The sequence below is a fragment of the Ursus maritimus genome, unplaced genomic scaffold, assembly GCF_017311325.1.
Source record: "Ursus maritimus isolate PB19 unplaced genomic scaffold, ASM1731132v1 scaffold_1, whole genome shotgun sequence".
Classification (NCBI taxonomy): domain Eukaryota; kingdom Metazoa; phylum Chordata; class Mammalia; order Carnivora; family Ursidae; genus Ursus; species Ursus maritimus.
The window spans coordinates 85,050,499-85,065,899 of NW_024423343.1; the positions used below are offsets into that span (position 1 = coordinate 85,050,499).

Below are 15,401 nucleotides of genomic sequence, written 5' to 3' on the forward strand. Positions count from 1 at the left end.
ACTACAGATCCTAAATATTCTGAAGCCATTGAAGGAAAATAATGTGATTTTTGGATACAGCCAGTTGTAGAAACTCAAGTTAGAGCAAAGCTTTATGGAAGTTACTATCACTTTTGCTGTCCAGTAGCAGAAGCTGTCACCTGGGAACCTCTAGCAAAAAAAAAAAAAAAAAAAAGGAAAAAAAGAAAATGTTGTGTTAATGAGTTTCTAATTGATGTGACATGAAGCCCCAGTATCAGGATGAAGGATTAGCAACTGAATTCTCAGGGATGGAGTACAATATTTAAGTTTTATTTCTGATTTTTTTTTCCCTCTTAGAGCAGAGGAGGAAACTATAATTTCTATACCCAAGAACGTCTGCTTTGGATCAACATCTTCTATAAAACCTACTGGCTGTGATTGCCGTATGCCTTATCCAATATGACCAAAGTCCTAGTCATAAACACAAACAGAATTCTTAACTATTTTCAGAACAGATTGTGTGAGACCACGACATAGTAAATTCTACCAAAATGTGTGTGCTTGAGCTGAGTAGCTAAAATTAAGATAAGTAATTGGTTTAGTTTTGCTGCTGAACAGAAAACGTGGATCACACGCATGTACCTTTTATGTATTGCTTTCCCACATTTCATCTTTGTACTGCTCTTGTGTTCATGTTCAGATCATTCATATTTTATTTCGAAACATTTTCATTTTCAGATCAGCAGTTGTGTGATCCTGGTGAATTTCTTTGCCACGATCATGTGACTTGTGTCTCCCAGAGCTGGCTGTGTGATGGGGACCCTGACTGCCCTGATGATTCAGACGAGTCTTTAGATACCTGTGAGTAGAAAGGTTCTCGTGCCATTCAGATTTACCTTACATGTGAAACAAAATGTCAGTTGTTTTCACGGATGACTGCTGTTCTAGCTGCTGCTGCTTCTTTTTTTTTTTTTTTTTTTCCCAAATAGCCTAAGAAACTTGAAACCGTTTGTTTGTGTTTCCACTAAAATGACTATGTGAATGAGACCATAACATGCAGTTTTGTAGTGTGAATTAATTTTTGAAGGGAAGAAAAAGCAAGGTTAATTATCTCAATGTGATTGTGTTACTACTAGAAAAAATAATAACTTGAGGAGGAAAAAAAAAATCCTTTAAAACATAGCACTCAAAGGGAGTAAGACCCTCTCCAATAATTTATTTCACCCATTTTGAGACAGAAGAGCATATAGAAGGAGTAGTTAAGTAATCAAGTTGAGCTCCCATATTATTTCTGTTAATGTCTTCAGGCACTATACAAATTATTGAACATGTTTTATTTAGAAACGGCAAGACAGAAATTATATTTATTCATCTATACAGGGAGCTTCTTTGTCTTTATAATATTAGATTCAGAAGGCCCTCACACACATGGATCCCAACTATCATAGTACCACTGTCTCTAACTTGGGATCCACTGAGGGCTTTGCACACATGAAAGGTGCCACTAACGCGAAATTATAAATAATAGAACCCCAGCTAAATCTGCTACATTTTTTAATACCTACTATCATATGGAGTATAAACAGTCCCCTAAATTTTGATATTGCTATTTCTAGCACTTCTGGTTTGGTCTGTGCACCCCGTGCAACCAGGTGTGACAGCTTATCAGTATTCTCAAAGCAGCTACGTTGTGCTATTGGGTCGAAGTGGGAAAAAAAAAAAAAATCCATCATCCTTAGTGCTTGATATCGTAAGAGATAACAATTACTGGTTCCATTTTCCATTTTTATTTACTTGTTTACAAGTCTTGCAGGCAAGGCCAATATAAGTTTTGATGAAAATCTTGCCATTAGAAAGCAGAGGCAATGATTATTCATTTTCTTTATGTTTGCTAGTGTTTTTAAAGTTTCTCAGCATATGGGTTCTTGAATATTTGCATTAATTGCTCCTTCCTTTGAACAGATCACTTCTTTCATAGGAGGAGGTTGTAGTTGTTTGCTGCATTTGTAATTTTCACTGGTTTAATTTAGAAAGCCTTTGCTAGACTCCTTATAGCATAGAAAAGTTTCTCAGCATGGTAAGAGAAAAAAATATAGGTTAATGGGGAAAAAAACCCTAATGGATAAATAAATGTAGTAAATCCATACGGAAGAATGTTATTTGGCTATAAAAAAAAAAAAAAAAGAATGAAGTACTCATACATGCTACATGGATAAACCTTGAAGACATTTTGCTAAGGAAAAGAAGTCAGTCACAAAAATCCACATATTCTATGATTTCATTCATTTGAAAGATCTCAAATAAGCAAATCTACAGAAATAAAAAGTAGGTGAGTGGTTCTCAGGGCCAGCTGGGATTGGAGCCAATGAGGATTGACTGCGAATGATATGGGATCTCTTTTGAAGGTGAAAATGTTGTAAAATTAGATTGCAGTATGGTTGCACAACACTGTTAATATGTTTAAAAACATTGGCTCACACATATTAAAATGGGTGAATTGCATGCTATGTGAATTATATAATAATAAAGATGTTTAAACATGAAAAAAGAAGGAAAAAATATCCATAGTATGGCTGTGGGTGCAGATGGCATAATAATGATAAAAGACAACAATAATAAATGCACTGGGCATGAAATTCATAAGTAGTGGGACCCTCCCCTACTGAAGTACCATCTGGGAGTTTTTTCCTTGTTAGCTGCAAGGGAGGGTTGCCATGGCACAGTCAGAATAAAAAGTTAAATTTTTGAGTTTTGGTACTAGAATCTTGCGTTTCTGTCCTGATCCTTCCACAAAGCTGCTAATGGGAAAAATGACAGAGACCTGAGATAGCTTTGTGGAATGGATGTGCAGGAAGGCCACGTTAAAGGGAAAAATTCCATGAAACTGTGTACGTGGCACAAAGCAAAAGCAATTGAGAAGACATGGCTGGAGAGCCTGTAAAGGCAGGTGTTTTCTTTATGCTGATCAAAAATAGAGTATAATGATGCTCTTTTTGTGTCAAAGAGGGAGAGTTCAGTAGGAGACTCAGACTGAAGAGGCTTTGTGGTAGAGAAGAGTAGCAAGGACCTGTGTGATCACAAACAAAGTCCAGAGAGGAAAGAGACCTTGCAGTGAGTGCTGAAGTGGATGGGTGACAAGTATCCCTCTTCCCCACCCATGCCCACTCCACACCTTTAGGAACATGGCCGATACCCATCAGGGCCACACCAATGGACTAGACCCAAGTTTGCTGGCCAATGTCCACCCTGATTGATTGGGCATATCCTGTGAATTGTTGGTGTATCCACCACAATGTTGTTAAATATTTGAATGTCTACCTTGGGCTTGGGAAAAGGTAGGTCCTTCATTCACAGAGATTAGGGGCTTTAGCAGCCTGAGGCCTTAAGTTAGAAATTATGTATGGATTAATTAAAAATAGAGATAGACTTTCTGCTTTCTTAAAATATTTTTTAAATGAAAATCATACCTGCTGAAGATATTTTTGGCAGTTTTTAAGTATATAGCTATTTTCCTCTCCAATAAAATGTGAGGAATTCTATTTAAAAATATTTCTTCATTTTGGCTGTTCTTATTCTTTTAACATCAAAATTGCTGAATATCCTTAAAGGAAATGTTAAAACTATTCTCATATCAGTGTAGTTATGTAACAAAGCAGAGACATGACTATTTCTCTACCTGGGTACTTAATCTGGGCAACATATTTGGATCTACATTAAATTGGCCTGTTCCTGATGAATGGTTTCAGTCAGTACCCATTGAAATATGGGCAAGCATAGAAAAAAAAAAGCTTTATGAAAAATATTGGAGTTTTTCAAATTTAAATTTTTCAATCCAGATGTTCACAATTACCATTTTCTCTAATCACAGTGCTTTGTAATGTGTTGTTTTATGACATTCATATGCAGTCATCACTGATATACATAAAATAATTGCATAATTTTATAATTATATGGATGCATACATTCGAAGTGAAGGATAAATACTAGAAATCGAAAACCTTGAAGACTGATTCTTAGGAAGGGTAATTTTATGCTCATTGTCTGAATGAAAGTGTGTTATCATCTTTGATTTGCAGAAAAAATGTGTTGTATCTACAAAATATTAGATGAAAACAGCTGATGTAATACACTTATTTTTTCCTAAATCCACTTAGCCTTTAAAATGATACGACCAATATAGCATCAAATTTATTATGATAGTGGGAAGGCTCTGCAGTGACAACATTCTAATAGGAAGAAAAAGTATTTTCAAGGAAAAAATGAAGCTTTACTTGTGAAATGCTAAATGCTTAGAAGATGAACGTACATACAGAAAAGTAAGAAATTTTGAACTTAAATGGAATTTAAGTATTTGGGGATCGGAGATGTTAACATGCACATATGTTCCTCTTCTGTGTTTGTTTAGGCTCAGGCTCTAGTGAAAAAGAAAGGCAAAAAACCCCCAAACAACCAAACAAAAAAACCAAAAACCAAGACCAAAAAGACTCCAAACTTTTGTGGGAGGTTGGTTTACCACTAAGCTGATTGCATATTGGGATGAGTTTTCTCAAATATGCAATTGGAGAAATTTAATAATTTATATCCTTACATTGGATCTGAGAAATGATCCGTTAGCCTTCTATTAAAATAAAACTCCTTATTTCTTCATGTTATTTGAAGTAATTTTTCAGGGGTCTAAATGGCTAATCATCTTTAGGTTCTACGAGGTAATGAGAATAGAAAATCAGGAAAATCACCATCTTCCTACTTAGTGCTTTCAATCCAGTTGTAAATCTAGCATCGTGTGTGACAAGAATTAAAGTGAATGTGATAATGTTTATTTGTGGAATGAAAGCTTAGCACCACCTGTGGCAGGGAAAGCTTCTTGAAAGGCACTTTTATTCTGAGGTATTTAAAATTTAATTCCTTCTAGGATTTTCTGTTCAGTGCTTAATGATACTTCCTTTCCAACAATCTGCTTCAGCTGATGTGTGATGTTTTCTGCCAATCTGATGTTAATATACTTAAAACCAGATTCTTCTTTTTTAAGTCAGGAAGGTATTAGTTCTGCCATTTCTTTTCCTTCCCTATTGCCCTACACTGCCCCCTTTCAGAAAATCATTTAGGTTGCCCTTCAATTTCATAACATACTTTGGATGTATGACTCACCGGCCAACAAAGGAGAATAAAAATGGCCTTAAAAAAGGGTAAGATTTGCAACCTGGATAATTGTGATCATTGGCACATTGACTCTACTCTATCCTGTCCTTCTGAGGGATCAACAAACAATTTCTGTAAAGGACCAGATAGTATATATTTTAGATTTTGTGTTTCATGTGATTTCCATTGCGTATTCTTGTTTTTTGTTTGTCAAACCCTTTAAAATGGGAAACAAAAACAAAAAAAACTTTCTCAGCTTACAGTCTGTACAGAACAGGCCACAGGTGGGATTTGGCCAGTGGGCCGTAGTTTGCTAACCCCTGTTGCAGTGTCAGTGCGAAACTATACCCACCGTTCAGTATGGAGTTGGGTCTGTGCCCAGGTACTGCTGCCACAGGGAGCAACATCGCCCCTTACAATAGAAGCATGTGGCACAGGGCTATGTGTGTACCCACCACCACATGGGGCCAGACTCAGGCAATATGGTGTCATCTACAAAAACTGGGTTCTTTCTTCTATGTTTGCATATCACCTTATTGGTTAGGATTGCATTTGACACAGACCAGAAACAGTCACTTAACCAGAAAGGGATTTGTTGTTCTTATATAAGAAAGTTGCAAAACACCAGCTTTCTGCTCTGGCATCCCTAGCATGGAGCTGTCAGTCTTAGAGTCAAAGTATGACTACTTCACCTCTGCCAGTAGATAATTTCATTTCAGGCAGAAAGAAGGGAAGGGGGAAATGGAAAAAGGCAAGTGCTAGTCTCTCTGTCTAACAAAACATCAAGGTCAGTGGATTTCTGCTTAAATATCCTTGGCCAGAACGAAACATATGAGATATGGGGCAGTGAGTATTTTCACCAGGGCCCATAGCTTTCCAAAAAAGAATTAGTGGCTCTGCTATTAAAGAACGAGGGGAGGGTAGCTATTGAGTAGGCAGAAGCACTAGGCAGCATGTGCCTCAAGTTCCTTTCGCTCCCCTTCCTTCTCTCCATCCACCGCATGGGAGGAGGCAGGCAGAGTGCACCAACAGGGCTTCTGAATCCCAGCTGCTTGGCTCCAAAGCCAGTTCCTCTGTGAATACCTTTGTTCTCAGCCAACTGACTTCACCTTTCCAGGCTTCCATTACCTCAGCTGTACAAAGGACATGACAGTACCTGCCTCACAGTACTGTGCTTATAAAGTAGTGTCTGTTGCAGGGCACCTGGGTGGCTCAGTCAGTTCAGCGACAGACTCTTGATTTCAGCTCAGGTCATGGTCTCAGGGTCATTAGATTGAGACCCATGTTGGACTCCAAACCTGCCTAGGATTCTCTCTCTTTTCCTCTCCCTTTGCCCCTCCCCTGTTTGTCCTTTTCCTCTCTCTCTCTCTCTCTGTTAAAGAGAAAGAAGAAGGAAGAAAGAAAGAAAGAAAGAAAGAAAGAAAGAAAGAAAGAAAGAGAAAGAAAGAGGAGGAAAGAGAGAAAGAAAGAGAAAGAAAAGAAAGAAAAAGAAAAGAAAAGTGTCTGTTGCATAGTAAGACTTTCTTCACCCCACAGCCTACCATGAATTCCAGATGCGCGGAGCTCTGACCAAGCACCTTACCCTGAAGGTCTTTTGATAGAACATCCTAACTGCCCCCTCTCTCAGTCTTACTGAAAATTGGCCTTATTCTCTAAGGGTGTGGCTAGCGACAGGATTAATCTACCACATACACTCATTCAATTTAAGTTGTTAACGGTTTTTAATAATTAGGTATGTTATACTCAAACATTAGGACAAATACGGTATCAAGATTATTTGGGGACAGGTGGCTTTTTTCTAGGAACTCTTCCAAAAACATCATGTTAACTAATTGACTAAAGTTAAAATACATGGCTACAAAACACATTAGTGAATGATCATGTTTAATCAACACTGCAGTCCTGAAATGTAGAGGTTATCTCATTTTAAAAAATGAAAAAATTGAGTTTAGGGTCCTATGTCCTCCTTACACTGTTATTGGTGAAGGCAGAGTTTATATTTCTTTGAACTTGCCTTCCTATTTTGAAATGCTGAGTTAAAGAAGGACCCAACTCCTCAAAGGACCCCTTAGGCCACCTAATTAAAAATATTATGTCATTTGAAGAACACAAAAAGCTATCCCAACAGGGTTATATCACACTGACGTGAGGAGTGATCAGTTCTAATTGAATAATGCAGTAAAAATAACAAGTCTTCTGGGTAATAGGAATAGAAGCATTTGTGAAAAATGAAAATAACTGTGAGTTATTAGGCTTAGATGCGCCTCTGCATGAGTTGACCACATCTTCTCTTGTGTTTCTGGTGTATAGGATTTTAGACTTTATTTAGATAGGAAGATATTAATGAACTTCTTATATTTATACAGTGACCTTTCCCCTAGGATATGAGGTAGAAACCGTTTTATAATTTCCTTCTAAATTTTCTTTCTTTGACAGAGGTCAGAGAAATAAAATGAAATTCAAGTGGGAGGTTATTAGCAAACAGATCCTGCCCTTTAAATATATATAGTAGAATAGGACATTGAAACTAGACTATAGGAACAATAAAATGAATGGAAGTGTGGTGCTTGTTTCTAAGTAATAGTGATTTAGAGGTCACTTTGCGATGAGCTAATATATGAGAGCCACACAGTTAAGCTTTTCGTTAGGTAGAGAAGTTGAAATGATCTTACAGATTAAAGGGAAAGCATATGGGACCCATGAGAACAGTTTATGTCTCTTTCAATTCTTTTTGTTTTGCTCTTCATTTTATTCTGAGACTCCTCTCTTTAGCAATGGAGAGGCCAAAAACATTGACCCTTCTTTAATAATAAAAAGACTCCCACTTAAGAGTTGATATGGAGGGGTGACAGAAAGGTGGGGAAAGGTGTAATTATGAGTTGAAAGAGTGTCTAACGTTGGTTCCTTTTCCTAGCACAGTGGGGATGGGTGGAGGGTGACATTTCTCTTCATTCTGCCCCACAATGTACTAATGGGTCTCTGAAAGTCTGCCTCTGCAATTTTAAGAAAGCTTGATTGGAGGCAGAGGTGATAAAACTGAGTGTACTACAGTTCACACAGGCAGAGCAAGACCAGCATTTAAAAAAAGCCTCACTTTTTGACTCAAGGAGTCACTGGTTGTTGGTTTTCTGATCTGAGATCACAGGTCACAGGATAAAAAGGGACTCATGTCCCTCAACTGGGACTGGAAACTGGAGGGAATGCAAACTTTGAAATGTTGTAAAATAAAGGGGGTAAGACAAAATAGATGAATTCCACAGACACCTCTGATAAAATCTCTTCGGCTTAAGGGATGATGTACTGTAAACAAATGCTCTTGCAGGGCTCTGTAGGGACAAAGCTGGAGGCTGAACAAGGAGTCTTCTTAGAAATGATTCAATCCATCATTTATCCACATCCAATCTAGCATTTGGGGTTGGGGATGAAGGCTTTCTACCTTTCACGGGTGAGCAAATTTCTTCCCGGAGGACGTTTTATTCTTTATAGTCAGTGTATAAAATTTACATTTGACTTTCACTCAGAAGTGCTTCTAAAATGACATATTTTGTTAAATGAAGCACTAAAGGATGTTGTGTTCTAAGAACTTATTTTAATGGCAATGCCTTTCTTTTTCTGTCCCATCTCCCACATCTTCCATCATCCTTCTCTGAAAGCAAGATATGAAACCCAGCTGTCATAGGCCTAGGGAATTTTCATCAGGACAAAGAGTATCGTTATTCTACTAATTGCTGTATTGGACCTGTGCAGGTCCAGCAGCATGATTAACTTTGTGTTGATTTTCTTTTTTTAATTAAAATCTTTGTAACATTAGCTTTCCTGATTTTCAGGATGGGAAAAATTGCTCACAAAGCTGTAAAGTTCATGGGAGATGGGTAGACTAAGCAGGGCTTAGGTGAGAGGACACCAATTTAGTGGATGAAGCTAACACCATGCACTCAGGTTGCATGCAGGGTTTGTTGTTGGTTTGTTTACTGGGGGGAAAAGGTGCCTTGGAAAGGAAGAGTTTGTCCAAATGATTCACTGGTTAACCTTGAAGGACCCAATACAAGAGGGTCGAATCCATCAAATGGCACAAATCTTTCTTGGGATTCAACAGCAAGAAAGAAAACAAATACTTCCCAATAACCCTGGTTGAGTTGCCAATGGAAAAGTAATTCCTAATATAAATTACTTGTCTTTGGATTCAGAATACAGTCATAAGACCAATAATCTCATCTTAACAAATAGGAATTGTAGAAATAAGTTGTAGAGTGTTTCGATGATTTGTAAAGGACATACACATTAGAATCTTTTACCATCTTTTGAACATTGCAACTCTTCCCCTCCACCCCCCCCAAGAAAGATAAGTCAGGCATAGTGGCTATTTAAAAATAAAGAAAGAAATCTAAGGCAAGATTGCCTGGTCAAGATTCTCATTGCTAATGGGTAACAAGGCTAGAATAAAAATCCAGAAATTCTATTTCCTAACTTCCTATTATAGTATCTGTTATGGGTTGAATTGTGCCCCCTCAAAACTCATAAGCTGAAGCCCAAAACTCGTATGTTGAACTCATATTTGAAGCCCAATACCTCAGAATGTGACTGTATTTGGAGATACGACCTTAAAAGAGGTAATCAACTTAAAAAGAGGCCATTGGAATGGGTCTGAGCTTAGTGGTGGTCTCATAAGAGGAAATTTGGATACACTAAGGGACACTGGGGCGAGCATGCACAGATGGAAGACCATGTGAAGAAGCAGAAAGATAGTGACCATCTGCAATCCAAAGACAAGCTTCCCAGGAAACAATCCTGACAATATCTTGATCTTAGACTTCTGGCGTCTAGAACTGTGAAGAAATAAATTTCTGTTTTTTTAAGCAACCTAGTCTATGGTGTTTTGTTAGGGAAGTTCTAGCAGACTGATATAGCAACTTATTATACATCTAGTAAAATTCTATCTATTTTTATGCCAGTATAAGAATAAGGTAGCAATTTAAAAATGCCTTCTTTTCTTTGAAGATATATATTACAGTACTTAATTTACAGGCATTATGAGCTTGTTTAAAGAGATGTGAAATGAAATCCTATTCCTACAGTAGTGGTTATAACATTGTAAGAATACCTAATTTAACTCTATAGTACTATTCTTTTTTTTTTTTTTAAAGATTTTATTTATTTATTTGACAGAGAAAGACAGCCAGCGAGAGAGGGAACACAAGCAGGGGGAGTGGGAGAGGAAGAAGCAGGCTCATAGCGGAAGAGCCTGATGTGGGACTCGATCCCGTAATGCCGGGATCACGCCCTGAGCCGAAGGCAGACGATTAACCGCTGTGCCACCCAGGCGCCCCTCTATAGTACTATTCTTAAGCAAATGAAAAAAAAAATATTTTTGATAAAAGGACATTATATAATTACTACAGATTTATTTATTTTTTTCAAATATTTATGAATGATGAGTTGCTCTAAAATCTGGTAGTAAAAAGAAATGCTTCTTTCTCCACCTGGACCTTTGGGAAATTTTGTTACATTTTACTTCCAAATTTGCACATATCAGACAATTCAGTTTTTTAAAAAGATTTTTTGTTTTGGGGGAGGAGGAACATGTGCATAAGTGGGGGGAGGGGCAGAGGGAAAGGGAGAAAGAGAATCCCAAGCAGACTCCCACCGAGCACAGACCCTATGTGGGGTTCCATCTCATGACCCATGAGACCATGACCTGAGGTGAAATCATGAGTGGCATGTTTAACCAGCTGAGTACCCTGGTGCCCCTAGACAATTCAGTTTTTTAAATGAATGGCATGCTATGTATTTTCACTTAAATAGTGAAGAAAATTTTGTCACTGAACTAGATTTCTCATAATATATAGGTTCATTTTCTTTAAGAAAACTAAAACCATCCAATCAATTAGTAGCTATTTACTGAGGAACTACTGTGTTCAAGGTACTTACTAGGAATGGTCCTTCAAATATTTTTGCCATACCCTACCATGTACCCAGGGTTTTAATTTATGCTAATATAGTCCTCTATCTTGGCTAATTGCTACTATGTCTATGTTAAGGTAGATGATGTTTATGATAAACATGATGATGTTGGTGATTACTGACACAAAATGGATAATCAGTATGAGTCAGATTCTGTGCCGTGAGCCATCTGTGGATTATCTCTTGATTCTAACAACAACCCTGAACAGGACCTCAGGTACAGTTGTTCACGTTGAATAGGGACCAGGTGACATAAATATCACAGTCAGCATGGGTGTACATATTTTCTCACAAGTGGAAATAAATTATCTTGAAAAGGGGGCAACATTTTCTAATTCGTATGAAGGCAATATATGAGCTAATGGTGGCCCTGCCTATGATACTATGGTCTTTTTTTAAAGATAATAAAAATAAATCATGAGGGAAGTTATTTGCTAGAGGTCTTAAAACAATTATGTGACAGAGCTACAATTGAACACCGTACCCTGGTATATAGCCTTCTAGATAGGAAAATAAAGCTCAGAGAAGTTAAATAGATTCCACTAAGATTTTCTCTTAGTGGAGGCAGGATTTTCATGAAGGCTCATCTCATATCATATTCATGTCAGCATGCTTTCCATTACACCATACAACCTTCTGTACATATGCAAATTGTTTGGCTATTCACTTTACACACAACAAATTCTAATTGAGTGACTATTATGTGACAGATTCTGTGGTAGATGTTGGGAATGGCAAGATCAATATGCTAAACATGAAAGATAGGTATACTAACAACTGGAGAGAAGACTTTGATTATTTTTCCAACTAAAAAGGTTTTATTTACAAATGTGTATATGTTACTGCGTTAATCACTATAAAAGATTAATCATTATAGAAATTTAATTATATAAAAGGTATATATATATAAGGTATAAAATATTTAAAAGGTATAAAAATCACTAACATTTATATATGCATGTATATGAACTTTATGTGTTGCACATATGAGCACAATGAATCTGGAAAAATAGTTAATATTTTCTTAAACTTTATTGCTCACACATGCACACCACATAGACACACACACCACTAGTCTGAAAACACATGTTGAGCATAACTATGTAGATTATGAGGAGGTTCTTCTTAGTTTTCTATTGCTATGTAACAAATTACCATAAATTGAACATGTTAAAACAGCACACATTTCTTATTTTATAGTTCTGTAGGTCAGAAGTCTAGGCAGGATCAAATGAATCCTCTGCTTAAAGTTTCACAAGATTGAGATCAAGGTGTTCCTCAGGCTGGGCTCTTAGCTGGAGGGTCTAAGGAATAATTCACTTCCACGCTCATTTCAGTTGTTGGATGAATGCAGTTTCTTGTGGTTGTAGGATTGGGGCCATGATTTTTTGATAGCAGTCAGCCTCCACCACTCTTTACAACTAAAGGCCACCTGCATTCTTTGGAAGGTGAACCCTTCCATTTTCAGAGCCAGCAATAGTATGTCAAAACTCACGCATGCTTTATGCTTCAAATCTCTGAGGTCCTTTTCACTATATGATGGAAAGAACTCTGCTTTTAAAGACCTCATGTGATTAGATTAGGAGCCGCATTTGGATAATTGTCCCTTTTGCCATATAATATAAGATAAGATAAGATAAGATAAGATAAGATAAGATAAGATAAGATAAGCCTGGGAGTGATATCTCATTATACTCACATGTTCACCCATATTCAGAAGAGAAGGGATTATACAGGGGTGAGGGTCACTGGGAATTGGTCTTAGAATTCTGACACAGTGTATTAGTTTACTGGTGCTGCCATAAAATAAACAAACAAACCACACTGAGTGGCTCAACCCACAGAAATTTATTTTCTCACAGTTCGGGGGGCTAGAAGTCTAAGACCAAGGTATTATCAGGGTTGGTTAGACTCAAGCCTCTTTCCTTGGCGTATAGTTGGCTGTCTTCCTTCAGTGTCTTCACCTGGTCTCCCCTCTGTGTGAGTCTGTGTCGTAATCTCTTCTTTTGAGAACAACTGTCATATTGGACTAGGGCCTCCCATATGACCTCATTTTACCTTAATCACTTCTTTTAAGACTGTCTCCGAACATAGACACCTTGTGAGGTACTGGCAGTTAGGACTTCAATATATAAATTTTGAATGGACACAATTCAGCCCATAACCCACAGAATTATTTTGGCTTTCTTTTTTGAGATTTTAAGACATCTTTAGTCACTAGCTCATCTAGTAAACATAAATTATTATTTAAAAAAACGAATTCTTCCCACTTTTTTTGTTGTTGTTTTGTTGTTGTGAAGAATTTTAAGTGACGGAAAAGTTGAAAGATTAGCATAGTAAACACCTGTATACCCTGGATTTATCAACCATTAATATTCTGTGACATTTGCTTCCTCTTTCTCTCTTCATGAATTATGTATTCATATATGTAATATATACACACATATACATATGTATGTTCATATATATGTGGTTTTTTTTGTAGATATCATGATGTTTCATCCTTAAAAGAGTCTTTTTTTAAAGATTTATTTATTTTGGGGGGGAGGGGCAGAAGGAGAGTGAAAGAGAGTCTTAAGCAGACTCTGTGCTGAATGTGGAGCTTGACTCAGGGCTTGATGCAGGGCTCAATCTCATGACTCTGAGATCACGACCTGAGCCAAAACCAAGATTCAAATGCTTAACTGCCTGTGCCACAGAGGCGGCCCACCCCTAAGTAATTCTAAGAACAAGGCATACTATTATATAAGCAAATACTATCATCATGCCCATGAAATTTGACATTGATGTAATATTCAGTCCATAATCAAATTTCTCCAATGGTACCCAAAATACCTTTTGTAGTTATTTTATTTCTCCCAGTCCAGGATCCAAACAAAGATAATGCATTGCATATGGTTATTATGGCTCTTTAATCTTCTTTAATCTAGAATATTTATAAACTTTTCTTTTGTCTATAATAGCATTGACATTTTTCTATCGAATGTCACACAATCTGAATTTTCTGTTTACTTGATGAGGATGAGAGGCCAAGTAAATATTTTACCAAGAATGCCTAATAGGTTATGATATATCTTTCACATTGTGTTAAATCAAGAGGTAGGTCAGATAGATGATAGCTTGATACTTGGTTACCAAAACTGAATTGCAACAAAGTGTTTTCCAGAACATAAGGTACACCTTTGAACTATATAGCTAAGAAATTAAAGGTGGGGGAGGCTTTTATAGTCTTAACTATCCCATTAGGAAAAAAGAGTTAGAAAGAGATTAAAATTAAGACCTTAAAATCATGACATATCCTTATGTTATTTGAATTTGAAAATATAAATCAACTAAAGAGTGAGGCTGTCAAGCTTGAACTTTGTATCTTTTGAGTTGTATCACTTGCCACTTATAAAGAATCTAATTTTGGGTTTTCACTTTGCTCTATGTGTAGCTAAATATACATATAACAGAATTACTGTAATGTTGTTTAAGTGACAAATAGTCTAAATTCCTCATTATATTGTTAGGATCCTTGAGGACAGGGATCTTTTTATCTATCTATCTATCTATCTATCTATCTATCTATCTATCTATCTATCATCTATCTATCTCCATACATTGTTCTGCACACAGTGAATAACAAGTACATATTTTGTTTGAGATTTGAAAGATGAATATATAGGTCGAATATATAAGACATGAATATAAGACATGATGCAAAACACTTCAGTACAGTCTCATTCATTTACAAGAACTGTGAAAAATAGATGTATATAATTATATGTTGTATATGATATATATTACAATTCTTTATAGAATTCACAAATCTCCAACACCTTAAGAAATTTACAGAATTGCTTTATTAACCTCCTTTCTTCACATAAATTAGGAAAAAGCTCCTGGAGGCAGGGACACAGTCTACCATTCAGATTTTTTTCATCCCGCCTTTCTTTTAGTGCTGTCAACAAATTTTTATATGTTTATTTAACTGGTTCACAAATGGAATGATTGAATGTAGCATTCAAAAGGAAAAGTAGACTCTGAAGAATGTATGATCATTTAATATTAAAAAAAAAAAAAATCCTGTCAAGTTTCTTCATCATGTAAGGCACTATGGTTTGGTGTTAGTGAGAGGAAACATGTGAATCTGCTTTACAATTGCAAATGCAAGAGAAAATGTTTCCAAATCAAGGAAATTAAAACATAGCCATCTTTATTATGTTTAACAACTGTCAGGATTTCATCCAAATGGAGTAGTGATGACACATTTGCACTGCAACCTTTTTACATGTCATCCAAAGTAAAAAATAAAATAAAATAAAATAAAATAAAATAAAATAAAATAAAATAAAATA

General features: G+C 36.5%; 1 protein-coding gene across 1 annotated transcript in view; it reads left to right on the forward strand.

Annotated features, from left to right (window-relative positions):
- The first annotated feature begins 480 nt into the window (after positions 1-480).
- Positions 481-15,401, forward strand: part of LRP1B (LDL receptor related protein 1B) — a 1,456,161-nt gene continuing 1,441,240 nt past the window's right edge. The window contains exon 1 of the mRNA XM_008695867.2: positions 481-822. Coding sequence (XP_008694089.2) covers positions 609-822 — 214 coding nt within the window. The 5' untranslated portion in view covers positions 481-608. The remainder of the gene's footprint in view (positions 823-15,401) is intronic.